General features: G+C 42.6%; 1 protein-coding gene across 1 annotated transcript in view; it reads left to right on the top strand.

The window, feature by feature from the left end:
* Ltbp1 (latent transforming growth factor beta binding protein 1) overlaps positions 1-25,108 on the top strand; it is a 403,424-nt gene that overhangs the window by 125,850 nt on the left and 252,466 nt on the right. Inside the window, 1 exon segment of the mRNA XM_028873448.2 lies at positions 24,781-24,950. Within this exon segment, the coding sequence (XP_028729281.1) occupies positions 24,781-24,950 (170 nt within the window).

Below are 25,108 nucleotides of genomic sequence, written 5' to 3'. Positions count from 1 at the left end.
TGCTGGATCTGTGGGGCCAGGGCAGTTTCAAAGCAGGGACTCTGCTGTTTGTGGGAAAATGTTAACAATGGGTGCATCAAGGGTGGTGAGACGTGCAGGTGGGTCTTTATTAGTGCAAATAAAACTTAGAGTTCTAGAGTTGAGGACTCATAGTGTTGTTTGGTCATGACCACGATGCTAAGAATATGTCATTTAAAAATAACCAGGCACAGTGAAGTCAGGATAAAGCGGGTAATGTTTGAGGTCTGTAACCTTGGCTTTGCCGCCAAGTCACTTTAGAATGTGGATAAAGTATAGTTGTGAGATTGGGGATAATGCATGTGTAACGCCTGAGTTCCAGAAACAATTATTTCCCGTCATCATCATCATCATCATCATCATCATCATCATCATATTCCTTGTAAGACATAGGAACAATCATGGAGCCTGTCAGCGGTTCTCAGGCTGAGTGATTTGGCCTCCCAGTGACATTTGGCAATGGTTAGTAGCATGGGTAATTTGTTACGGCTTTGGGAACAGTACAACTTGAATGTAGTGGGTAGAAGGTCAGACTGCAGCTAAGCACACTGTGATTAGTAGGGTTATCCTGGTGTAATCTAGAACCACTGGGAAGGGAGTCTCAATGAGCGATTATCCAAATTAGTTTGAACTTTGGCCATGCCTACCCACTGTGGGTGGCACCATTCCCTTGGTAGAGCATTATGAACTGTGTAAGAGTGGAGAAAGTGAGCAGACTAACAGCAAGCATGCATGCGTTCATCGCTCTATTCCTGATGATGGATGTTACATCATTGGGCTGTAATGTGGAACTGTGAGCCCTTTCTCCCTCAAGATTCTTTTGTTAGGTTTTTTTCTCCCTGCAACAGAAAAGAAGCTAAGACAAATACAAGAGTTATCTGACACATGGTATTGACAGTGCTGGGCTTGTTTTGGTCACTTGTGAAGGCATTATGTTAAAATATGGAAGGGGTTGGAGGTATAGTTTAATGGGACAGTATGTAATTAGCATGTATGAATTCCTGGATTTAATTTTAAGAACTAAGCACTACTCACTTAAAGGAAAAAAAAATGACCCAAATAGCAAATTTGTATCAGTGAAATATCTTACTGTAGTCTTTATCTGTCTCACCTGCCAGCTCCCAAATCATAACATGAAGTCTTATTATTAATTGTGAGAGCTTGGCCAATAGCCTAGGCTTGTTTCTAACTAGCATTTATAATTTAAATTAACCCATTTCTATTCGTCTATGTGTTGCCATGTGGCTCATGGCTTGTTACCTCATCTCCTTCATGTCATACTTCCTCTGCATTTCACTGGTGATGCTGCCTTTCTTCTTCCCAGCATCCTCTGTGCCTGAAAATCCTGCCTAGCTATTGGCTGTTCAGTTCTTTATTAAACCAATCAGAGTGACATTTCTTTACACAGTGTAATCAAATATCTCACAACATCTTATATTAATTCAAATATCAAAGTCTGTTAATGCAGATCAAAAAAGTAAGGTTTTTTTTTTCATTTTTTTTTTTTTGGTACTTAGGCTTCCAATCCAAATCATTATTTTTTAATTGCTGGTTTCTATCAATATCAGAAGTTCTTTTGATTGATATATTTATAAAATTTAAAATCAATATCATGAATTCTTTCCATTGATTTATAAGATGTTTTAAATTTATTTTGTTGTTGTCGTTTTTGCTGTTTTGAGACAGAATTTCTCTGTGTAGATGAGGAACTCTCTCTGTAGATCAGCCTGGCCTCAAACTCAGAGATCCGCCTGCCTCTGTCTCCTGAGTGCTGGGATTAAAGGTGTGCACCACCACTGCCCAAGCATTTATAAGATTTACAACCTGTTGCTTGACTAAGGATGTAACTCTATTGGTAGAGTGTTTGCCTAGCATGCATATGGCCTTGGGTTCGATCCTCATTACCATGTAACAGGGTACTGTGGTTCATGCTTGGAATTCTAGCACTTGGAAGATGGAGGCAGTAGGGTGAGGAGCTGAAGATTCCGTCCTTGACCTCATATCAGGTTTGAGGCCAGCCTGGGCTACAAATAGTAACAATAGCAGCCTATTGTTTGCTTTCCAAGTCCATTAAGCATGGGCCCAATGAATCTTATCTAAGCTCAGTTACAACAGCCACACAATAAAAGCGTTCTTAATTTATTAAGTAATTGGCTAAGTATACTTGACCAGTTGTCTGGTGCTTATTGATATGAAGTTAAGGCAAAGTTATCTGTCTCACATACACTTAACCTGAAGTTTAGAGTTGGTAGATTTTTTTCTTTCCTTTTACTAGAGTTTCCCATTTTCTATGGAAGAATAATGTGAATTTCTGTGGAAGAGGAGAGTTGGAAAATTGGGGTAATTCCATTATTTCATTGACTTTCTCACAGATGTTGTGAAATGTATCATGTTGGAATAATTGTCAAGGGTGGAGAAAGCCTTTGAAGATACTTTGTGGTTGTGTTCATTGGCTTAAGAGCCGACTCCTTTTCCTGGACATTTCATGACACATCTGCAATTCACTTGGTAGGATCGCAGATGCTGCCCTTGGTGGTCTGAAGTTTCTCATTACAAGGAGCAGGAGCTGATACATCCTAATTCCATTTTCATGCCCGTGGGATTGTTATTAATGCTGGGTTGCTATCACAATTGTAGCTCGTTCTGACAAAGACTGATGCCATTGTTGAACGCTTAGTGCTTTGTTTGTGTCTTACCCTGTACTGGGTGACCTTCATGAATTACCCATCTTTACCACAGCGCCCTGAAGTCAATGCTATGATGTCCATCTTAGAGGTAGGAACCATGCTTGGAAAAGCAATTTGTCTACAGTTGTATAACCAGGGAGTAGGAAGGCCTGGAAAGATCACCACTCCATTAATGACCTTTCCTGTCTTCAGAGGATGAGTTGGGGTGAAGTAGTATTGAGAAATCTGAACTTAGCCCTCAATCCCAACAGTGGAGTAGGATGATACCATCCCTTAAAGCTCGGCATGTCGAGAGAAGCCATCTGACGGCAGAAGTGGTAAAGTTGAAACAGGTTGACGCTGTTCAGACATTTTCCCCTCTTTGCCAGCACTGGGGGCAGGATGTGGGACTTCAGGTGTGCACTGGTGTGTGCCAACGAAGAGGAGGCTGCTCGGGTCTACCTGGCTTCTGTAGTCCAGACCTCTGTACTCGGGTGCTACTCTAGGTGTAGCTGATGGCTTTCTGGGCTTGTGGGAGCGATGGACATCTGGGCAGCAGTTTCCTGGAGACACCCTGTCCATATCCAGGAAAACTGTGGGAATTGAGATCTGTTCTGGTCTTATCTCCCCCCTCCTCCCTCCCTCCTCTTTTCTGTGTGCTTGCACATGTGCGTGAATGTTTCCATCACTCCCACTCTAGGTGATGGGGAACCTACAGTCTCCTCCCATGGACACTTGTCCCATGGACACCTGATAAGTCTCTGGTAGTCCCCCAGGGACTGTACTTAGTTAATTGCCCTCAGGCCCCTTTGGTCTGTGAACAGATTAAGTGCAGATGTATCAGTGGCAGCGGGGGCAATACCTTTGAGTTTTAGGGTCTGTTTTACTGATCAAACAACTGAGCAAAAAGAGGGGCCGGTAAGCCCAAGAGTACTCAGCCAGCGCCGGAGAGCTGGCTTTCTACTTGGGACTGTCTGGCGTCAACATTGGTGCCACCATCTGCAATGCCCTGACCTCTTTTATGTTTGCGTCTAGGGCACCTGATGGTTGATGAGTGTGAGTGAGGAGAGTAGGTGCTCCTCATGAGCATGCCGAGAGGAAGCAGAGCATTGCTTGCCCTCAGTCTGATGCAGTTTGTAAGGAACTTCAGGATAGTGGCAGGAATCCTTGCGTCGTTGATGCTTGGCTGTGGCCAGAAGGAAGGCTTTTGTTCTCAGGACCTCTGCCCTGCTTGTGTCCCCACGGGTCTGGATTTCCTAGTTTGTAGCGGAATTTCACAATCTGTTTTTCCGAGCCAGTCCAGGAACACTTTTCTGAACGTTCCCTGGTGCTGTTTAACTTTCACTTTCTGTGGCTCTTCCAGACGAATCGTCTCCCAATGGGGCTGTCCTGTGCCCTGGGAGGAAGGGATGCACCCTGTACGCAGCTCCCAGCACTGGTGCTGGCTCCGTGTGGGCACTTCTGGGGTGCTGTGTGGACTGTGTGACCGTCTGTGTGTTTCCAGCTTTCCATCTAAAGTGTGAGAAGCTCGAAGGGATAGGTAATCTGATGCTAGAGTTGCTTGCCATATTTTTTAAAGTATGGAACCTCTGTGAGAATGTGCTAAACACACACATCACACACATTAACACAGACAGCTCGTTACACAATTTCAAGGGATGCAGAGGACCTTAATCCTGTCTAAACCCTCATTACCCCACATCTAACAGATACGCTCTTTATTGGGTTTTATCCATCTTCGATGGGCTGCGTGTTTTATTTAGACTTGCTGCTCTGACAGAGCTGTTTGCTTGAGGGTAGAAATATTTGTTTTGGCCCCCAGTTTCAGAGGTTTTAGTCCATAGCCTGTTGACTTTATTGATTAAATAGAATATATGGCAGTGGGAACATGTGGCAGAGGCTACTCATGTCTCTCTGTCTTCTCCAGGCTATGTAGCCCTGGCTGTCCTGGAACTTGCTATGTAGACCAGACTGGCCTTGAAATTATAGATACCCACCTGCCTCTGCCTACACAGTGCAGGCACTGAAGGCGTGCATTACCAAACCCAGCCCAGTCGTAGGTGATTCTTTCTTTCTTTCTTTTCTTTTCTTTCTTTCTTTCTTTCTTTTTTTTTTTTTTGAGACAGGGTTTCTCTGTGTAGCTTTGCGCCTTTCCTGGCTCTCAATCTGTAGAACAGGCTGGCCTCGAACTCACAGAGATCCGCCTGGCTCTGCCTCCCGAGTGCTGGGATTAAAGGCATGTGCCACCACCGCCCAGCGATGATTCTTAATCTAGTCAAGCTGACAAAAAATAGCTGCACTATAGCATTCCATGAAAAAGTTTTTTTAAAAAAAAGTATGAAAAGGCATTCAAATAGTCTTATATTAGAAACTGTAAAACTTATATACTTCTCAGCTGGGGTTTGAAATAAATGAGGAAGGTTTAGAGTTGGTGTTGATGCCAGTGAAAAGGTTTTGACCACTCCATATGGGGGGGGGTGTTTCAGATTCTTCTTTCCTCCCTGCCTTATGAACTTTTACCTTATACCTTCATTTGTATTCAATTGTATTAAACAAAGTGGGCAAGATCCCCTGCCTCCTGCCTGGAGGAATTGTTAGCGAAAGGGTATATTTCAGGTGACATTTTCATATCAGCAGGAATGCTGGGTAATTATTTTTCAGTCTTATTTTAGATAAAGGCATTGGGAAAGCACTTGAGGAGCTCCGCATCCCACAGAAAAATCCGAGGCCAGCCTTCCCTTCCCTATTGGCCTTGGAATTGCACGTGGCAATTATCCCCGAAGTTCACATTTTTCCTCGAGTCTGCTGGTTCCCACACTCTTCATCATCTTTCTACTCCGCCCTCCCAGTCAACATGGACTTGTTGCTGCTAGTGTCTTTTCTTTTTTCTTTTGTTTTTGGTGTTGAAGGTTGACCCCAGGTCTTTAAATATGCTGAGCACACCCTAACCACTGGCTTATTCCTTCAGTCCTACATTTTGTTCGTTATTATTCCAATGCCTCCTACTGGAGGGGCTGCTTCCCAGAGGTAGGGTCCTTTTTCTTTGGGAGGAGGCTTCAGGGCCCCATAAATTTCATTCCTGGGCCAGGTGAGAGGTAGGCAACTTGAGGGTGAGAGGCAGAGGCCCCTCCCCGTGGGATGCAGCGTGTTGGAAGACACATGGCGCCCATGCTCACTCTGTAGGCTTTTCTCAAGTGGAACATACCTTTCAACAAACTAGCGTTCTGTTCATGACATTCTAACCAGTTTCTGGTGCATTTGAATCAAGCCTTTGTTTCGTGGACGTGTATTTTCAAAGGGAACTACGTGAGCAAAATCAAATATTTGATTTACAGCAGTTAAGATGGTCAAATGCAAAAGTTCCTGGCTCCCCACCCCTCCCATTTTCTCATCCTGGTCCTCTTTCACGAGATAGCTGGTTGCTCAAGGACCCTGATGAGATTTTGTTTACTAGCTGGGTGGAAACAGTTGGGGGAAAACTGTAGTTAGAACAGAATACTTCTGCAACATTTTCTTGGCCACCCCTTCCCTCCCCTTGTTGGCAGCTAGGCTATGCCTACTCAAAACATTTTCTATGTTTTCCCTTCATGGTCTCTGTGTTTCCCAATGTGAGCACTTCTAAGGTGTTTCCTTCCTTTCATTTTTAATAAGAACCTATGACACACACACACACACACACACACACACACACACACACACACACCATGTGAGCAGATGTTGCTTTTGTTTCTTTGGTTTAAAAATACAGTTATTTCTTTCAGGGAAAAAAATCATGATAGTACAGCTTAGAAGCAGGTCGCTTGATCTCCATGCGGGGGAGCTGAAGCCGTGATGCTGCGGCTGCTGGCCTCATGGGACTTAGGTTGGCAATTCTGCAAAGTCTCACGATAGCAGTACATCTCGGAGAGAGACATCAGCAGTGTTTAAACTGTTCTTTTCAACCTGTCAACAGAACAATGGGTACCCTGAACTTAGCAGCTCCTGGGTCCCATGTGAGCGGAACCTGAACCTGCAAGATATGAAGGAGGCCATTACACAGCAAATGTGTTCTGATAGGAGGTATCTGGCCACTGATGTTTATGGCTTCTCCTAGAGCAACAGAACGACACTAGTTCCTCACATCTGTAAGCCATCTACAATAATTTTGTTAATCGTCCTACAGAACAACACTTTTGAAACAACCCCCCATCTTTTTGTTAATGATGCAATAGAGTTATTAATGTTAGTCATTCCCAGACCTTGAGAGAATAAGGATGTAAGTTGTTGTTGTTGTTGCTGCTGTTTATTTGAGCCTCTTTCTTTCCTTAAGACCATCTCAGATACATTTTAAGAAAACCAAAAAACATAATTTTCTGAAGCACTTCTGGATCTAGGAGGGCTAGGGGAAGGTGAGGACTCTGGGACCATTTTTGTCGTTGTTGACAATTATTTCATATTTTATTGGTAAGCTACGTTACTTCTCTCATCCTCCGTTTCCTCATCTGTAGAATGAAGTGACCAGACCCTGTGTTAGCCTAAGTTCCTGTTAGCTACCTGAACATGGCTTTTTATCATTGAGCTTATGAATGGCTTCGCTGAAGGATTGACTGTCGAACACAGGGCCATTATCCCATGAATTACATATTAAGTCTGGGGGAATTACATGAGCCCATTTACTGTAATTGGGTTCCAGTCCATTCTAAGTGAGCATCACAAGGTGATATTGCTTTATTCCTTATTGAGTTAGAGCTCACAAATTCCCTTGCTACCAGACATATGATCCATCCTTTTGACGTTGGCAAACAGGCTGCTTTCATGAGGTTATGAACTCCATGAATTTCTGAGTTAATGTGTGAGGTAATGCCATCTTCTAAGTGAAAAACAAATACATTCACCCATTCCTTTAAAGAGAACATATTTTTCCCCCACTTAAATATTTCCATTACCAAATGTAAACATGCTTAAGAAGGTGGAAACATTTCCAAATTTATACCATATATTTTTGTTCTAGTGTAGGGAAAAAGTTGCTATGAGACTCAAAACTACTCTTTAGGTAACCTAGTTACTTAAAAATTAACAAGGAATGTTTCCATTCCACACTTCTTTAAAATAAAACTGTAATTATGCAAACTGATACTGATCTTGAGTGAAATATGCTTCAAAGTATAAATGGGAGTTTTTTTATTATTTGACGGATATATTATAGATAACATAAAATGTGGAGAAAATATTAAATCAGTGACATGAAGACATTAGAAAGACCAGAACCAGGAAGTGAAAGGGATTTAAGCTTGTAGAGAAAGAGACCCCAAATGTCTGTGTATAAACTCTGTCCAAATTCTTTGCAGGTCCCTGGGGCATTCTGAAGTTCCAAGTGAAAAATCACAGGTCAACAGCTGAAAGAGCTGATTAGATACACGACATAGTGACAATTCATAGTCAAAGTCCAGTCACGTGATTGTGTGGTCCAGCAGAACTATATCCTTCAAAAGGATATGCAGAGACTCCACAGTATGATGTTCATGGCATCCTAACAGCAGAACAGCCATGAGAAGAAAAAGAAGCCAGTTCCTTGTCAAGAGATAAATCAGTTCGTAGAAATAGCCCTAAGATGAAGGGTATGCTGAAGTTAGCACGTAATGGCAGGTGTTATAAATAGGACCAAGGTCTTAAAGTATGGTCTTTCTAAAGCAGTAGGTGGAGAATTTTAATAGAAAAACAGAAAATATAAAAGTAAACACGGGGGAAAAAAACAAGAGGGACATGAACTTTAGATTATTTAATATAGCAATCAAAGAGAAAAGTTATTATAAAAGATTAAAGAGAAAAGTCAATCCCCCCCATGCTGGGGGAATATATACTTTGTAATGATGTGTATGTAATTGTGGTCTCAGAAGCGAGAAGAGAAAGTGGCAGGGAAGCCTGGTGATGTGATGGCCAACAGTTGCCCAGAGAAGGTGCAAAGTCTAATTTTACAGACCAAAGAAACTCAGCAAGTCCCAAGCAAGGTGAAAGGAAACCACAGTGAGATGATTCATCATAAGTCTTCTCATCATAGTGTTTTCTTCTTATATTCCAGTCGTGACTATTGTTCCCTCTGGGTTTAGCTCTTCATTTGACGACCACTGTAGTGACCATCAAGTGGAATGTTCTGGAATAATAATTTTGTTCTCATTATCTGTGTATTTCTGAGATGCATAATTTCAGACAACTAGAATACTATGCTTTATAAAAGCATAGAAATCTTTAAAATTCATTTAAAAAAAAGATAGGGTCCTATTATTCCAGTCTTGATAGGCCTAGAACTCACTGTGTATGTAGACCAGGCTAGTCTTCAACTCACAGAGATCCTCTTGCCTCTGCCTCTGCTGTGCACCACCATGCCTGCCATTTTTTTAAATTTAAAAATTTTTTTATTATGTGCACCCGTGTGTGTGTGTCCTTGTACATGCATGTATTCCATGGTACATGTGTAGAAGAGGTCAGAGGACAACTTGTAGAAATTGGTTTTCTCCTTCCACTTTGAGGGTCCTGGGGGCTCAAACTCCTGTTAGGCTTGGCAATCAATGGCTACACCTGCTGAGCCATCTTGCTGGTCCCAGTTTGGTTTATTTCTAGCTCACCTGATTCCATTTGAAGTCACAAACATTTGATCTTAATAATATGTTAATTTTTTTTTCTCTCTCCAGTTGAGGTAAGCTCTCAGCTACTGGCCCACACTCCCAGCATTTTCTTGCTTTCTCTTTATAACAGGCTCCACTTGCTTGAGGGGATATGGTACAAGATCCCTAGTTGGTGCCTAAGTAGTGCATAGAATTGAACCTTATGTATATTAGTTTTTCCTATAGGTACATTCCTATGATAAAATTTGCTTTATAAATTAAGCACAGTAAGAAGTTAAAAGCAATTAAGATAGAATAATTATATTAGCTATTTTGTTGTGGCAAAAGTACTTGACCAAAGCAACTGAAGGAAGGAAGGAAGAAAGGAAGGAAGGGTTGATTTTGGCTTATGGTTTGAAGGGATACAGTTTGAATGATTGTCAGCAAAGGTTAACCATCATAGAAGTTACCTCAACACACTTTAACAGACACCTTTAGAGCTCTTAAGTTGTTTATGAATTTTTTGAATATAATCTTTTTAGACCACATTTGACAACATGTAACTGAAAGTGAGGAAAGTAAAGTGTGTGTGTGTGTGTGTGTGTGTGTGTGTGTGTATTATAATCATGTTTAACTTCTTCAATTATATATTAAAAACATTAGGAAATGTAATACAAATGTTTCTACATTTTGATTTTTCTCACCTAAAAAGTAAGTCCTAGAAATTCTTCTCTAATATTATATTAATTATTTTTAATCATTTTATAGTAGTTTATGTTGTAAGTGCTGGTTTATTGAATAACTCTTGTGCTAATGGGCATTTAGTAATTTTGTGGCATTGTGTATGTGTGTGTGTGTGTAGTGATTACAAGCAGTGGTGTGACAAACATTTTTAGTTGTGTTCATACATTTTAGACTTTCATTGAAAGTAAGCTATAAGGAATGTGGCTATTACAATCATTTAAGTCTTTTAGTCTATTTTCCAGTATGTTTATAATTCATATTTTTACCAGGAATCCCTAAAAGTATATTTCTGCTCCTATTGTGTGCATGTGCATATGTATACACACTTGTGTTTTGGTGTGTATGCTGGTATGTGTGCATGCATGCAGAGGTCTGAAGTTGATGGCAATGGTCATTCTCAATGACTCTTTCACTTTATTCATTGAGGTAGGGTCTCTCACTCAAACCCAGAGCCAGTTGATAGCTAAGCTTGCTAGCCAGGTTCCTCTGGAGATGCCCCGTCTCCCCCATCTGGGGTTGGACTAAAAAGTGGGTCACCAAGCCCCTCTGACCTGTTAACATGGTTTCTGGGGATCTGAACTCCACTCCCGGAGCTTGCCTGTCAACTGACTGAATCACTGAGTCTTCTTCCAGCTCCAGGGAGTAGTTTGTTTTTCCTTCAAATTTTGTGAATTTGAAAATTTCAGCTTAGTGGATCCAAAGCAGTCATGCTGAATTTGTTTTGCTGAGAACTGCTGGGGCCTCACATCTTCTCACACACCATGATCATGGGGTTACTGGTCAGTGACAGCATACCCTGGGCATTTACTCTGTTTTCCTATGTCCCCACTGCGCTACTAATTAGTTTTGTCACTAATTTGTAATTGATGTCTGTATTGCCCCGATTTTTCATTGCGTGTCCTTTTCCTTCTAGTCTGTTGTTTAGCTGTCGCCTTTATGGTGCCTTTTAATTTTTCTTATAAATAATAAGTTCCCTTTCCTGTTAACTCAGTGTGATTTTTCTCACAAGCAAATTTGGATGATTTGCTTAGGGAATTCTAATGCCAAATAGAGTAAGGAATGCCTGAGGAAGGCTGTGTGTGTGTGTGTGTGTGTGTGTGTGTGTGTGTGTGTGTGTGTGTGTATGTGTACACAAACCACACTGGGGCTTAAATTGGAAGCATAGTGGTTACTGCACAAAGATCTGATGCGATGCAGGGGGATTTCCTTGATTACATTCTGCTTCCCAAAAAAGTTTTGTTCTCAGCTAATTCTAGACATTATTTCAATGTGCCCCCCCTCCCCAGACCCTGCCACACACATGAACTCTTCCCAGATACACTAATGTTAGGAAAAGTATGGCCTGGTCTTGCAGGTCCTGTATGGCAGTGGGTATTTTCTGTGAGCTGGATGAAACCCTGAAAGAGAATTGGAACAGATGTTTGAATTTGGTTCAATGCTTTCAATATTTATTACCTAGGTGGCCTACTTTAACAGCAATTGTAATAGAAAAAAACAAGGCCATTTGGGGAAAATAGACTTTATTGCGTTCATCTTAAAAATATTGGAAGAATTTCCCCCCTTTCTTCTCTGGTTCATTTTATTTAGCCCGACCTTAGGAAAATAAAGGCATTTGTATTCATATATTCTAGACTTTCACTGAAAGTCAGCTGTAAGGAATATGGCTGGTACAATCATTTAAGTTTTTTTAGTTTGTTTTCAGGAGTTCTTGTCTTACTCTGAGAAGAGAGTTACATGTATGCCACACTATTCCCCTAAGATGTGTTCTCTTAGGGTGACTGGAAAATGGCTTTAAAGTTCTTGATGTACTGGGGAGCTCTGGCAGTCTTGTCAAAGCCCCCCACTTGAGAAGTGAACATGTGACATGGAGACTTAGAAAGAGGTGGTGGTGTGGAGCCCAGGCTGTCACATCCAGGAGCAGAGGCAGACATTGCCATTGAGTTTCACAGATCCCACTTAGACCCCTTTGACCTGCCTCCATCTTGACCTGTGCACTGGCTGAGGGATCGGAAGGGGGTGTTTTATAGGTGAATTCAGGTATTCACACTTGACTCTTTGGGTGTCTGTACTAGGGCTCCATGTAGGGAGATGCAGCTAGGAAGAGGAACACTGTTTTGAAGAGTGCTTTTCTCCTGTGTGTTCTTGTTCTTCCAGTTTACAGGGAGGGAGAGGGAAGGCCGAGAGTCGGCCTCCTAAATACCAGTGTGTGCACGGGTCTTCCTGCTCTCCTGGGCAGAGCAATGGAGTGGTGGCTGCACATTTCTGTGGGAGCAATAGCTGCAGGGGTGAGGCTGGGGAAGAGCAGAGGTGGAGCTGGGAAGGCTTCCCAGGCAGGTGCAGTGGTATGTTCTCTCTGCCACGCAGGCTGATGAACAAGCCTCATACTGTGTCTCCCAGATGTACCGAAGGACAGGGGCAGAGAAGTAAAAAGTCTGCCTCCTGTGAAGTATCCACTTCAGATCAGCCACAAAACTCAAGATGGTGGGATAAGCAATGTCTTAGTCACCGCTCTATTGCTGTGAAGAGACAGCGTGACCAAGGCGACTCTTACAAAAGAAAGCATTTAATTTAACTGGAGGCTTGCTTATCGTTTCAGAGGGTCAGTCCAGTATCATTATAGCAAGGTAGCATGCAGGTAGACATGGTGCTGGAACAGTAGATGAGGTCTGTCATGGGCATTTGAAACCTCAAAGTCCACCCATAGTGAAACACTTCCTCCAACCAGGCCATACCTAGTCCAATGAGGCCACACCTCCAAATCCTTCTAATCCTATGAGAGAGTACCATTCCCTAGTAACTAAGCATTTAAATATATGAGCATTTGAGGGCCAAGCCACCCCAGCAGGTCTAAGGAGGAGCTGAGAAATTCAAAGGTGACTCTTGTTCGTTCAAAACTGTTTCTAATTGACATAAAATTCCTATGATTTTAACATGTAATCTGTCCCTGGAATTGCCTGTAAATAGGATGCTGACTAAAGCCCCAGTTAGGTTCAAACTTGTGTTTCGGCTGGACCACTTCCTAAGTGGCGTGAATTCCTCTGTTAAGAGCACACAGTGTCTGGTCTATGTTACTGTGATGTGAGTGGTACAGATAATGGCTCCCTGGATCTCCTTAGGTGGCAAATGATGCTTCGGCGGTTATATTGCCATTGCCGCCATCTACCCACCTTCTTCTATACCAACCTTCTCTTCTCCTGCTCATGCCTTCGTCTTCCCTCCCTCTCTTCCACCCACTTCTTCCCCTCCCTCCTGATCCTCCACCTCATGATCATCTTCCTATAGCTTGATTTTTCTTGCAAATGGAAGCTCCTCTTCTTTGGCTGTTTGTTAATATTTAGTTTTTTTTTTTTTTTTAAACAGAGGGGCTCATTTGTAGGGCTCCTCAAGGAAGCTGGTAGAGTGTATGTATATAGACAGTTCCCAATATGAAATGGTTGCACTTGTGATTTTTTTTTTTTATGTTTTGATGTCATAAAAGCAATACACTGTACATGAAAGCAGAAGCTGTACGTTTGGATTTTGACCTTCTGAGCGATGGACACCCAAGCAGGAGTCTCCTAGTGAGCCCTCCTCCGCAGACAGCCTGTGATCTGGAGGGGAATCCCAACAGTGGACGTTTGGTAGCGGCCTGTGTTGCTCCTCTAGGATGCTCACTGTTTAGGCAAATGGAATACATCGCAACTAATGACAATTTGAGCATAAGGAGAGTGCTGGGCAGTAATTCCATTGTAATGGCAAGCATTCGTATTAAAATAGACTTTTTTTTTTTAAACCAGGCATTGGCTGGTGACTCCAGAAGCTAGTAAGTCCATATATGGAGTGTGGGTTGACCTGGTGACCCAGCGGGAATGGAAACTTCAGTCACATGATCAGCAAGTGGGGACCCAAAGCTACAGATGACACAGAGAAAGCCCAATGGCAATTTGCTGCATTCTCTCTTGTTCAGGGAGGCTGTGGGTTGGTTTGTTCTTTCCTAACCATGTGGGCCTTCATCCCTTTGGGTGAGCCCTGCCACATGTATGAGGGTGTTCTTATTCAGAACACACCAATTTCAGTGATACCATTACCCTCAAACCCTCTCCGAGTTGACACACAAAATCCACCATCACAGAGGGGCAGAGAATAAGTGAGTCTTTCCTTTCATCAACTAATTTAAATATAATTCACAACTGTTTGTAATTCTAGTTCCAGAGAACCTGATACCCGTGGCAAAATACCAATGCACATAAAATTTAAAAAAATTAATTAAAAAACCTTCCAGAGTTACTGTTTTTTCAAATGAATGGATAGATGTAAATGTGTTAGGAAAAAACCCGTATTGTAGTCTTCTTATGCTTATGGTTTTCCATTTTTAACTCATAGTCTGTCTTTTAATTGGCTCACTAGACCTTTGATCCTAGTGGTCGCCAACACTACCCCTTCTCTTACCTTCATGTTTTTGTTATCAGTCCAGTTAGAGATTGCCTCTGGTTCCATTAGTTTTTCTTAATTGTTTTGGTCTTTTATTTCATTGTCTTCTACTTTCTTGTTATTTTTTTTTCTTTTGCTGGATTTGGGTTTCGCTTTCACTTTCTATAGTTACATGGCAACAGACAGACACTAGTAGATGAGACCTTTCTTCTTTCCCTAAGTAGGTAGTCAGCACTGTGAATTTATATTTTGATAATTGATTTGGTAGCATCCCATGGTCTTAACATGCTGTATTTCCATTTTAATTCAGTTAAGAATAATTCACATAGTGATTCTTTTACCCTCTGTGGTTCATTGTTGTCTTAGTTAGGGTTACTATTGCTGTGATAAAACACCATCACCAAAGCAAGTTGGGGAAGAAAGGGTTTATTTGCTTACACTTTCACATCTTAGTCCATTGTTGAAGGAAGTCAGGACAGGAACTCAAGCAGAGCAGGAGCCTGGAGGCAGGAGCTGATGCAGAGGCCATGGAGGGGTGCTGCTTACTGGCTTGCTCATCACAGCTTGTCCAGTCTGCTTTCTTATAGAACCCAGGACCACCAGTCCACAAACGGCATCACCCACAGTGGGCTGGGCCCTCCCCCATCAATCACCAATTAAGAAGGTGCCCTATAGCCAGATCTTATTGAGGAATTTTCTTTCAGCTTCGATGAGTCTCACTTGTGTCAAGTTGACATAAAACTACCCAGCACAGCTGTATATACTATGTACGATACTTAGTGTCCAACTATTTGGGTATTTCACAGGGCTTTTTACTATCTATTTCTGGATTCCATGATAGCGAGAACAAGATATTCTGTATGACTCAAATCTTTTAAAATTTATTAAATCATATGATATGTCTTAGAGTATTGTCTGTCTTGGTCAATATGCTGTGTATATGCTGGCAAACGAAGTATATTCCTCTCTAAATTAGTACAGTGTTGTGTAAGTGTTGATGCGGGGAAGCTGGTGGATGCTGCTGCTGGAGTCGTCTTTACCCTTCCGGATTGTTTACGTGCTCATATCTGTTAGAACTGAAGCTTTTAGACATTTTTAAAAAATGGCTTTTCTGACTTGTCTTTTGATGTCCTGTCCCTCAGTGCCCAACAGGCTCGGCTGCTGTGTTGTCTTGATGAATTAACCTTTTACCTTATGGCTCAAGCCTATTGGTCTTTGGTAAGAATCTCAGCTCTGTAATCATCTCCTCTGTGATGAGCGCGGACACTCCATCTCTTGTATTTCCATGATGCGTCACACCCTTTCTCACCCTTTGCTGGTCACCCAGCTTGTCTCAGTGTTTTTGGTGGCTCTTTTGCAGGTAGGATATGGTTTGGTCTTGCTTTCTGTCTTTGCCTGGCAGTGTCTGACTTTTTCACAGGCTTGTTCAGACCATTTGTATTTTTCAAGCACTTACAGAAAAGGAAGCGATACAACATGATGTCCGCACAATCTGTTACTGGGTTATAGTCCCTGGATTCTTTCGAAAATTACAAATTTACTTATTATGAGTGTGCGTGCGTGCGTGCGTGCGTGCGTGCGTGCGTGCGTGCGTGTGTGTGTGTGTGTGTGTGTGTGTGTGTGTGTTGGTGTGTTTGCATGTGCCATGGAGTATGTGTGGAGGTCAGAGAACATCTTGCAGGAATTCGTTCTTTCCTTCAGCCATATGGGTCCTGGGGGTATCGAACTCAGGTGGTCAGGTCTGGTGCCACGTGTCTTTACCCACTGAACTGCTTCACCTGTCTCCACCTGCTTCTTAAAGTGTCCTCTCCACAGCTTAAACAACAACCATCACCAAACACAGGTATGGTGGTACACATCTTTGATTCTAGCACTCAGGAGGCAGAGGCAGGGTTTTTGTTTGTTTTTTTTTCCTTTTATTTTCCAATTTGTCTCTTATCTCAGGTGAAGTCCCTCTTAAGAATTTTTGTTGGATGATTCCTGCATTTATGTGTTGGTGTGGTCACCAGCCTTCTGCTTTCTCTGTGTTTCTTTGATCCATTTTACTTGCACAGTGATTTTGTTTTTTGGGTTTTGTTGTGTTTTGTTTTTGTTTTTTGTTTTGCTTTTCTGGAATACTTCATTTCTTGCCTGTTCTGTTACGATCAGCATGCTTCATCCTGTCCTGTAGTCTCCTCAGCAGCAGCCTCTGGCCTTTGATATATTGGGTCCAATAGGTGATTCTGTCTGAATGCGGTCGCAGACCACAGATCCTGTCTCACTTTCCATGTGTTTATGTGTCAAGCCAGGTGGCATCTCCCCGGTGGTTTGTGTCGCCTCTGATGTTCCTGTGAGTACTCCCGGGAAAGCACGTCCTTTACCATTGCTGACATCTTCTCTTTGCTCTAATGTCTTCGCTTCCCCTGGAGTAGCCGTCACCCACTCTCGTCAGAAACTTGAATGCAGCAGGACCTCCATGATGACTTGAATTCTATAGCCAGACACCAGTCCCCCGAGCTGACTTCTCCATCACTATCCCTCTTCTGCCTTTTTTCACGGCTAGTTACAAACTCCGGGAAGCTCACCATGGGCGAAAGGGTCAGATGGTGTCAGACAGACCTTCTGTGGGAAAACATTTTATGGCTGGCTGGGGGTTCCCTTGTGTGAGGTCCAGGGTCCTTGTCTGAAGTGGAAAGTGCCGCGTCGTCTTTTGCCAGATCCTCCCACCCTCTCACAGGTCAGAGGATGGATTTAGTTAGAAATATGGAAAAGCTTAGTTAATCCGTGCACTGAAAATTGCCACTAGGAAGGCAGCGATGTAAACAGTGTGTGACTAATCCTTTCTTCTGAGCAGAGTGGTTCTGGGCAATTGTTTGCCCCGTGTTTACAGAGACACAGGGGTTTCCATAGATGCAGATCTCTGAGCAGCCAGCCAATACCCACGCCCCTCCCCCCATGTCTCCTTCTCCCTTCTTCTCCTCTTCTTTCCTACTGGAATGCCTCTCGTTCCTTCTGACCCCCTTCTGGTACTTCTGCTGTACTGTCTGTGTGGCCAGTGATCTGCTACCAAACCTAATGGCCTTTCCTAATTCTGTGTATCATGCTGCTCTGCAGCAATTTCTAAGTAATTTTTTCCCCTTCCTTTTTGGAATCTTTTCCTGTTCATCATTTCTAGACCTATAATGTTTGGCTTTTAATCTCTTCTGATTCCCTATCTATTCTATGTCCTATCTCTCTCTCTCATCTACCTATCTTTCTATTTATCTCTCATATATCTATCATCTATCTCTCTATCATCATCTCTCATCTATCTATCTATCTATCTATCTATCTATCTATCTATCTATCTCTATTTCTTTTTTTTTTTTTTTTTTTTTTTTTTCTCTATCTATCTTCTCATATATCTATCATCTATCTATCTATCTATCTATCTATCTATCTATCTATCTATCTATCTACCCACCTACCTACCTTAATGAGTTGTTTTATTCTGAGTTCCATGAACAATGATTCTTAAGTTCACTACAAAAACGAAGAGGCTGGGGATGTGGCTCAATTGATAGAGCGCTTGTATAGCATACATGATGAAGCCCTGGGTTCGATTCCCTGCACTGCAGAAGCTAAGTGTTTTCAAATATACACATAAGTCCAGCAGGTGTGTGGTGGTGGAAGAACCTAAGACTAGATAGGCCACGGACCCTAGGGGAGGAGCTGTTTTTTTTTAAATAGAAGTCTTGTACTCTTTCAGAGGACACGAGGATGTCAACCACCCTTAACTGTATGCCAGAGTGCAGAAAAGCTAGTCTGCCAACTGATTGTGGCTTACCCCCCTCAAAACTGTTTGTGATTGGGTCTCAAGTAGCCAAGGCTGGCCTAAAACTCATTCTGTAGCAGAGGTTGACCTTGAACTTCTCCTCTTTGTGCTTCTACCTCTCAGCTACTGGACTTAACAGGTGTGTGCTGCCACGCTAAGCGTCTGTAGTGCTGGATATATGGGTCTAAAGCAGACAAGAATCCCAGCACTGAAAGGGGAAGTGGACACAAAGTCCTACCCCTAACCAAGAAGCTATTTGCAACTGATGCTGGTGGGAAAGGGAGAAGCCAGCTTTCTCCAATGGAGTGTCCCTGGGTGTATCAATCACATTCCCATGAACAGTCTTAGACCCAGAAGCAGTCGGGCAACATAAAGCCGACTCCAGGGTTTTTCATTTTCTGTGCTGTTTTGTTTTGTCTTGGGTATTTTCTTTTTTGTTCTGATTTTGAGTTTTAATTTTTTTTTTAAAAGAGAATGAATATGCCACTGGATAGGTAGAGAGGTGGGAAGGATCTAGGAAGGAAAAGATATGATCGAAATATATTGCATGGAAACAGTTTTTCGATAGGAAAAAAAAAAAAAGAAAACAAACCCTAATCGTGAAAAATTTTGTGTCTATAAAATAAGTTGCCAAATTTTCTACTTTATGACCGGACATTTAAGAAAGGATGTTGGCTGTATGTAATCTATATGAACCATGCTTTTAATCACAGCACTTGGGAAACAGAGATAGGTGGATCTCTGTAAGTTCTAGTACAGCCTGCCCTATGTAGTGAGTTCCAGGACAAGCAGGGCTGTGTAGAGAGACCTTGTCTGAAACAAACAAGCAAACAAACAAGCAAGCAAACAGATTAATTTTAATATAAATCTCATTCTCACAGAATGTCTCCACAATTAAAAGTGACTATCTTCCAAGACTATGCGATTCCATGCTTTTAAATAAAAAAAAAAATTAAAAATTCTTTTCAAATTTATTTAGTATGTGTGCACGTGATGCCACACTATGTGTCTGGAGGTTGGGGAACTTGTGTTGCTTCTTTCAGTGATCTGAATCAATCGTCATGGTGTTGTTGTGTGTGGGGCTCGAGCGTCTTTACTGGCTCATCTTCTTGATGGTTCACTTTTTAATCTTTTTTTTTTTTTTTTCTTTTTTTTTTTTTTTTCTTTTTTTTTTTTTCTCTTTCTTCTTTCTTCTCTTTTTTTCTCTCTTTTTTTAACAGTTTTGCTTTGTGAAGGTGCTGACTCTTTAGAACATCACTGTTTCTCAGCTCGGAGGCCTTCCCCAACTGCTTTCTAGAGATCTACCTTGTGTTTCTGTCTGGAAATGAAGGTAGCCATCTTTTCCATAAACTGGCTCCTTCTCTAGCCGCTTTTGCCCAGTATACCTCTTGGCTCCTGCTTTTCTCTTTGGCCTTGAACTATCAATACTCTTCGAGGGAACTTCTCTTTACAGCTTCAAGTTTTCAAGGACCTCTTTCACTCCCATCCTTAACTCTTGCTGGCAGTTATCTTCACGTGGACCCTTCGAAGGGACAGTGACCGTTGTCTAACTAAGAATGTCTTAGTGAGTGAAGAGTGTGCTTACCCCTCCCAAAGTTACTATTTTGTATGTGTTGGCTTCCTGTCTCTGTGGCCTCAAACAGTACACTCACCCTTGATTTCTTCTTCTAGCAGCCTCATCGGTCAAAGTCATGGTCATCAGTGTTACTTTATGACCCTCGATTGGGAAAGATGAGGGACTCTGCTTCCATTCTTCCTCTTTCAGGGTTTTTCAGCTTCCTCTAGCCAATCTGGATCTTTATATCACCAGAGTTGGTGGTGCAACATGGGAGCTTCTAATCATTTGGTACTCTTTTGCAATTGCTCATTTGTAATACTTGTCTAGGGAAAGAGAGAGAGAGAGAGAGAGAGAGAGAGAGAGAGAGAGAGAGAGAGAGAGAAAGAAAGAAAGAAAGAAAGAAAGAAAGAAAGAAAGAAAGAAAGAAAGAAAGAAAGAAAAGATTAAAAAGTGAACCATCAAGAAGATGAGCCAGTAATCCCTAGACAATACTCTGCCCTGAGCCTTGGGAGGTGTTTGCTTTCTTCCTTCTCTCCAGCCCTCTTGGAGGACAGTGCTCCCCCCCCACATCACATTTGAATGGGTTCTCTCCACTTTTTACTCTACCATGTCCTTCAGTATCCCTGACCGCCCCCATATCAGTCATATTTTCTAGTCTAATGATTCCCGTTGTTTACCTTCTCCCATGCATCATGCTCTGATCATTCATGTCATATGAGGTACCCGTCTTCATGTCTGCAGGAGAGGGCTTTATTGAGAAGAAGAATAAATGTTAGGATTTACCTCAGGTAGTTTCCTTCCTTTAGAGAACAATATTCTTTATTTTAACTTGGAAGGTGGAGTGGGAATACCTTTTGACTTCTAGGTGGTTGGCTTGCTGAGTTGGAGAGAATAATTGTCTCCATATGTAGACTTTCTAGGATGACACCAATCCCATTTGTCTTCATCATCTTTCACTTGGACTCAGTATCCAGAACCCTCGAGGTGCTGGGGGATTGTTTCATCTGCGCTTGAAGTCCTACAGGCATCTCTGACCAATGTCCCCATGCCTCAGGTTATAGTCCACGAACTGTCAGGAGTGAAATAGCCCAAGACTGCTTAAAAAACAGACCAGAGGAATACTAATGTCAGGATATCCTTCACAGTGATGATAGCTATTGTTTGGGAAATTTATTTTGCCTGTGTACAAATACAGACGTAGGTGGAGACATATACTACATTTCCAGGCAAAACATACTGCTTACTGTAGGCTGAGGAAAAGAAGGAAACACCCTGATGTTGTGGGAATTTGCTCGGCCAATGACCTTGGAGTATCTGACCCAATAGAGGTGTGGTTTTTTTTTTTTCTTCTGGGTGTGTGACTGCTTAAAACTGAGGAGGGGATGTGTTCTCTCTCTCTCTCTCTCTCTCTCTCTCTCTCTCTCTCTCTCTCTCTCTCGACCATAGGACTGGTACCATTGACCCCCTGGGCAGAATGGAGGACAAGAATAGCTGTTTAGTTTGTTCTGTATCTGTGAGTGTATTTCTCCCCATTTATTATTATTATTATTATTATTATTATGTTTTTTTTGAGACAGGGTTTCTCTGTGTAGCTTTCCTGGAACTCACTCTGTAGCCCAGGCTGGCCTCGAACTCACAGAGATCCGCCTGCCTCTGCCTCCCGAGTGCTAGGATTAAAGGCGTGCACCACCGCCGCCCGGCTTCTCCCCATTTTATATCTTTATAAATCCTTGATACACTTTAATAGACTCTGGTGGATTTGTATAACCCTGTGGGAGCCTGTGGGAGTCCAGCTCAGACCTGTTCCCACCTCTCGAAGGGTTCTTGGGTGGAGGAGCGATGAATGAGGAAATATTAGGTAGAAAGATAGACCTAGACAACGAGGGGAAAGACAGAGACACAGGATAGCTTCAGGAGGGCCCTGGATCAATACCCAGGCACCTAGAACTTTATTCAGAAGGACCTTTTATAGTATGCCAAGGAGAGAAGCAAAAGACCTCCTCCTTGCAAGATCAAAGAACAACTGTACAGCCAAGTGTAGATCCTTCCAAACATCTGGTAGACACACCCATGGCCAAATCATCCCTTTATGCAGCCATGCTGGATAAAACAAGCTCTGATTCTCGGACCCTGAGTAAGGTCTCACTAGATAGCCTCTGTGGGTCTCCACACCTGACCCATGGAAGGCATCTCTTCTCTCACCTTGCTGTAATGGTCAGTATTTTTCACTATACCTTGACTATCTTACAAATCTGTTTTAATGCCTCTTAATGTTTATTGGTGGGTAATCCAAACTATGAGAGCTGGGTGAGACAGATGCTAAAGACTGCAATGGAAGGTGGACCCAAGGCCCCTGAGGGCTCCAGCAATGCCAAACACTAGTTTTTATGTACAGGATTAAGGAATTATCTTGTGGTGTGGATAAAATAGGGAGCTCCTCCAGTGGATGAACAACGGGGAGCTTCAGAGTATTAAATATTTGAACCTACCAGGGTGGCTGTATTTTAGAATCTGTAATTTTCCCTTTACCTGTAGCTGTGAGGAAGGAGGAAGAAGAGAAGGTCAAGATGTGCCCCCTTTTATTTTGAACCAGAAGCCCTATGGTTTTGATTTTGTAATTTTCTTTTCAAAAATTTGCACTTTCTCCCTTGAAATTTACGGTGACAATGATGTGTGACCAGCCTGCTCTTCCCTTTTCCCAGCTAAGCCCCCACCCCACCCCCATCTTGGAAACAGGGAAAGAAGAAATCTGAATAATTAAAAACAAATTCAATTTTTGTTTTTCTGAAGTGGTTGGATGGAGGAACGTCGAAGGCTGTCGTCAAGTTCTAGACTTGGCCCGGCTTGTCTTCTCTTTGATTCTCACCTTTTGCATGGAGAAGAAGGAGCCCTGTCCACATGTACCTGCAGCTTACTTCTGGCCGCCATTGCTTTTCTGGTTCCGAGGCAAGAGTTATTCCCCTGGAAGTCAGCCCCCTTCCCTCTGTCCCCAGACTTACCTTTCTGGAAATGGCCAGGACAGGAGTGACCAGTGGCTCTCGAGGTCTCCTGGAATTCTGGGTCCTGCTGTTCCATACAGGAGCTCATCTGCGTCTTTGTGCAGGGTGACAGAATGGCTTAAAGAGAAAGAGAGTCACTTCCAAGTTGGAGAGGAGGCTGGCAGAATAGACTTGTGACCGCCAGATTTGCCCAGCTGTTTCCAAGCCCCGAGCATACTTCAAGTCCAAAACAACACTTACATCATCAAAATAGAAGTGTTTACAGCGCTAATCCTCCTTCGGCTTTGGCTAATACAGTCATTAGTCTGGTGACAAAGGGAGTGTGCCCTGTGTGATGCACATCTGGAAAGATCCAGATACAAGTGTAGGCCTTTCAAGACCACAGGGTTGGAAGGGGTGAGTGACAAGGTGCCAGCACCCTCACTTCAGCCACCTCTGGTCCATAATCTCTCAGGAATGCTCTTGTTCTGCTCCGTGACTCCTTCCTTTTGCCCCAACCAGAACGAATGTGAGTGAACGTATGTGAGAGTCTTTGACTGTTTTTGATGAAGACACCTAATGGTGGAGCTTTGGAGACATGATGATTTTGTCTTTTGTGCTGAATGCTATTTCTCCTGCTGTTTGGGTAAGTCCCTCTAGGGACCTGTCTTTGGAGTCAGACCACACTGGCGAGCAGGTGTACCCCTTCAAAGGCTATTTGCTGTTAGTGGGGGTGTGCAGTGGTTGAATAATGCTCGAAAATGAGTGTAGGTGATGGAGAGAGGGTTCAGGCCTTGTGAGTGTAAGGACCCGTGTCTGATCCTCAGCAGTGATGTAAAGAGCCCAATGTGGCAGCGCAGGCCAGGAATCTCAGCACTGGGAAGGCAGAGGCAGGAGGATCCTGGGTGTCGACTAGTCAGCCTCGCTGAACTGGTGAGGTCCAGGTTCAGTTAGGTGGAGATAGATTGAAGAAGACACTGGCTGTCTACCTCTGGCGTGCTCACACACACACACACACACACACACACACACACACACACACACACACACGGAAACATACATTGCATGCTAAAGAAATATAAATAAAATGAGCCAGTATCTTTTTTTTCCCTATTTTTTTGTTATTGGTCTTTGTGCATGAATCATTATTCTTGTTATTTGTCGGATCTGGTAGTTATAAAACACTTAACCTGAGTTATCTTATATAATTTATATAGCTATAGTTATATAATTATGAGATGCAGCATAAAATTAAATATTTTCCTGAGGCATTTTAATAATATATATATGTAGATATTTCAGAAGGAATTATGCCTGTATATATGTGTGTATGTATGTATATTGAATTAGTGTCTCACCATATACCCCAGGTTTCCCTTAAATTCCAGATGTCTCCACCTCTGCTTCCTAAATGCTGGTATTAATGTATGACCACCATGCCCAGCTTATTTTATTCGTTTTTTTTTTTTTTTTTTTTGCTTTAGTGTGTTCAGATTTTTGTACACAGAAATCTTTTCTCTTGGCCTTGTGTGGTAGAGAATGGGAAACTGAGGCTCCACGAGCCAGATGAGCTAACCCACTGGAAATATGGCAATATGGAAAGTCCCACTGTCCCACGGTGGCTCCCATGACTTACAGCTGGTTTCCTGCACTGTCCTCCTGGGCTTGTTGAGTACTTCTTATTTATTTGTATGTGTACCTATTTATTTTTATGTGTACCTACTCATGTCGACGTCCTTGCCCTTTTCTGAGAAATGGATGCCCCACGTTTTGCATGAAGCCCAAAGTCTAAAGTCTTCGATAAAAACCCACCTGCAATCACCCATTCTTCACTACGCATTTTGACTGAACAGATGAGTCCTTTTCGCACTGGATGGTTCCACCTGTAACTGTCCTTATGTGCCACGAATGGCAGCCTGGATGAGCCTCTCGAGACAGGGGTGCTCCTTCCAGTGTTTAATTCTTGTTCTCCCCTTAGTTGGCTTTTAAAACCCCAGGCTTATTTTCTCACCCTCTCTTTGTTTCTCCCCAGAGTGGCACCCTTGTCTTCCCAGAATGTGATGATTCACCACGGCCAGACCCAGGAGTACGTGCTCAAGCCCAAGTATTTCCCAGCCTCGAAGGTGGTCTCTGGAGAACAGTCCACAGAGGGGGCTTTCTCTTTAAGATACGGGCAGGATCAAGGCACCGCACCCTTTCAGGGTGAGTATCTGCTCAGACAGCCATTTTCCTGTTAGAGACTCAGAGTTTGGAAACATTTTCTTTGGTTTAGATGGCTGTAATGTGTCACAGTAGATAAAATTCAAGAGTCATTAAAACACCTACTTTGGTTCCTAAAACAACCAGACAGCAGATTTTTT

Source organism: Peromyscus leucopus, chromosome 22, assembly GCF_004664715.2.
Source record: "Peromyscus leucopus breed LL Stock chromosome 22, UCI_PerLeu_2.1, whole genome shotgun sequence".
NCBI classification, from domain to species: domain Eukaryota; kingdom Metazoa; phylum Chordata; class Mammalia; order Rodentia; family Cricetidae; genus Peromyscus; species Peromyscus leucopus.
This window is presented reverse-complemented; position numbering and strand designations above follow the sequence as displayed.